Source organism: Alligator sinensis, unplaced genomic scaffold (assembly GCF_000455745.1).
Source record: "Alligator sinensis unplaced genomic scaffold, ASM45574v1 scaffold537_1, whole genome shotgun sequence".
Classification (NCBI taxonomy): Eukaryota; Metazoa; Chordata; order Crocodylia; family Alligatoridae; genus Alligator; species Alligator sinensis.
In genome coordinates this window covers 162,776-165,986 of record NW_005842734.1, presented here as the reverse complement: position 1 = coordinate 165,986, position 3,211 = coordinate 162,776, and the positions used below count along the sequence as shown (strand labels likewise).

The 3,211-nt window shown below is 45.2% G+C and overlaps 1 protein-coding gene across 1 annotated transcript in view; it reads left to right on the top strand.

Annotated features, from left to right (window-relative positions):
- The window catches only part of LOC112552032 (antigen WC1.1-like), a 34,570-nt gene extending 31,756 nt beyond the window's left edge, over positions 1 to 2,814 (top strand). The window contains 2 exon segments of the mRNA XM_025216362.1: positions 1,420 to 1,460; positions 2,680 to 2,814. Of these exon segments, the coding sequence (XP_025072147.1) occupies positions 1,420 to 1,460; positions 2,680 to 2,814 (176 nt within the window).
- The last annotated feature ends 397 nt before the right edge of the window (positions 2,815 to 3,211 follow it).

Here is a 3,211-nt window from a genome sequence, read left to right as displayed (position 1 = left end):
GAACCCCATCCACAAATCCACTCCCATCTGGGAATGGGTCAATGAGAGTGCCTACTATCCATCCCTTGGTTTCAGCAAGCCCTGAGAAAGAGTCTGGAACAGACTTAGTAGTAAAAATTCAGGTCTTCTGAGAACTCATCTGTGTCAGCAGAGATCAGTGACATGCTCAGGCCTTCCCAGGGCCCTGATATACTCTTTCCACAGTATAACAAGCCTGAAATGATGGGAGATGACTACCAGCAGTGGTCTACCTGTGGGAGGTTCCAGAACTGTTTCTTACTTCCTGAGCTAGAGAAGACCAGGAAAGAGAGAAGTGCTTGCTGCTCTAGGCCAGGACAGTACTTCTGGGAATGATCAGAACATGTCCAGTGGAGGGATTTCCGGTGGAAATTGCAATGTTTGCAGAGTGGGCATTTTTAAAAGAAAACAGGTGAGTGAGTCTGTCTGCCCTGAGAATTGGGCAGCCCGAGGAGCCAGGGTCACAAAAGGACAGACCATTCATGGGAAATGCAACACAGTGAGCTCCTTAGAAGCGATGGAAAGCTGAGGAAGCAGGTGATGAGTGAAGCAAGCTAATGGGTCATAAGTGTATAGGCACAGAAATGCTAGAATTCCATTCACCCTGGTTCACCTAAATGATAGATTTCCAGCTATGAAACTGGCCTTTATTGGCATCTATGCATTGAGATTCTATTACCCACTATTACTTGTGCAGTGTGGATACATAATCATATCAGTATGTCTCATATTTGCTCAGTGGGTTAAACAGTATTCTGGTGCATGGTTATAAAAATGCACCCAGTGTACATGTATGAGTCACAAAATGTTAGCCACACTGAATCCCTCAAGTAGTGGGGGTGGAATTCAAGGAGGAGGAGAGCTCTTCCATATCTTAGACCCAAGGACCAAATACTTTAGACCCACAGTCTGAAATTGCATAAAACTGATTTCCAGAAGCAGAACTCCTACCCCTGGACCATAAGTTGGGCATCATCCCAACCCCTCTCCAAACCTCCTTTGAAGCTTGCACCCTTGAAAGTCAAGAGAGGGAGATAAGTGGGGCCAGGATGGATGCCTGAAGCCAGAAGAAGCAAGGTTAAGTGTTATAAATGCCACTGTGAAAGAGCCAGCCCTGAGTTCTAACGTGGACCCTAGCTCCCAGTGAGACAGAAATAACTCCACTCCATCCTATCCAGCAATTGTTATGTGCCAGTTGAAGTGATTCTATTTCAAAAAGAGTGCTGGGGAAAGGACTAGGTAGTGCTTAGAAACCATTCTTATCCAGGAAAAAAAAAATCAAACTTCCTCTATGGCTCAAGGATGAGAAAGCTAGGCCTTGTGTGAGCTTGACTTTACAGCTCTGCTGTTGAGTCTGGAAGGTGGGAGGGCCACCACATTCATCCCCCTGCTCTTTTCCAGGACTTAGGCCAGAATACAAAGATATGGTGTGGTATGGTGTGGTATGGACAGCGCATAGCCTACAGACTACATGCAGCATACATGCATCTGCTTATGTCTCCTCCCGAAGGGTTAACAGAGTGATAAAGGGTGACATTCTATTATTTTGTGATCATCTAAGTGGCTCTTTCCTTAGTCATCTATGAGGCATTTTTGGCACTTACACACCCAGGAGACTTCTACTCCTAAACACCTGTGGGTGACTATGTGACTATGTAGTTGAACAAACTGGCAACAACAAAAATGTGTCAAAAAGACTTCTTCTCTCTCCTAACTTTTTTTTTTTTTTGAGGTGCCAGAGGACTTGGATTCTAACCCTTCCTCTCCTCCCTTCACTCACAGAAGACTCCTATCGGGGTGGAACTTTCCCCTGTGGTACCCTTCAGTCCATTTCTCCAACTGATATATTAGTAAGTCAGAACTGGAGAAGATCACGAAGGCTAACCTGGGAGGGCTTTGTTCAGTCCCGTTTTGGTAAGGAGGCCTAGAACACAGGATCTCTGGCTTCCAAAGTGAATGTCCCCACCACTGATTCTGGGGAGGGGGTGGAAAAGGGACATATCCAGTCTTTTTCTGTGCCTTAAACAAAGCCTGGTTGCCCTGGCTTGTTAATGACTCCATTTCAAACTTAGACATTGTTACACATCCATAATGAGTAAGTACTTGCCTCACATGCTGAGTCCCCATGACTCCCCATATAGATGTGCATAGTTTCCATGTGCACAAGTCTTCACCTAGGTGTGTAGGTGCCAGAATGCCCTGTATATGGCAAAAAACAGACATTTAGATGACCAGGAAATAAGAGAATATCACCCAAAGTGCATACAAGTAGCCAAACAAACACTTGCATGGCAGGGTGAGCTCTAGTTAATGTACAAAGAATAATGCTCAAGACACACTGAGAACTTACTCTTTAGCCTTGGACTCACTCACCTTCCAGTGTCCCACTTGGATTTCCCACACCTTCCTCACACCCAACAGCTGGGATACTGCTTTTGGCTCCTTCCTGAAGCATGTAAGGACATCTTCACTTTGAAATGTGGTTCCTGACTTTCATGGATTTGAGCATCTTCTGAAACTGAGTTTGTGGTGGGTGTTGTTGTTTCTCATTGCCCTGGCTTTGAGAAGTATAAGTCCCTCAGCTTTTAGTCCCTTTCAGGTAATTTATTGCTCTACTCAGTGATGGTCCCTCATGTCCAGTGATTCCTTTCTCTGTTGAAGAAGCCCCTGCCCTGGCTGAAGGTGTCACAGAAGGTGGTTATGATGATGCCGGAGAAGTTCCTGATCTTGCATGTGATCCTGTTTTTGGGCAGCAATACCAGGGAATCCTTGGTGTCCCAGCAGAACGAGACATGAATAGGGGCTCACAGACAGGTGAGAGGAAAGAACAATATTTCCAATGCTCACAACCTTATCACTCATCTCATGACATGCAGGCTTTTCCAAAATTCCCAGCTCCTGGAGGCGAAAGAGCACATAAGAAATGCTGTTTCCCTTTAAAGAACAGCAAGCTGTCTAGTCCTAATCACTGCAGAAGGAAACTTTAGAACATGAAACAGGGTCCGCTTTAGGGATCAAAAACAGAAACCAGAGGAGAAAAGCTGAAGGCAAAATTCTAAGGTAGCCACCCTGAGTAAGCACTTACATGACCTGTGTCAGCGTATCATAAGGCTCCTTGAAATCTTCTTACAAGTGCTAAGCTACTGTCTTAAAATCTGCAGGGAATTGGCCTGGGATGAAATATTCCGTTTTG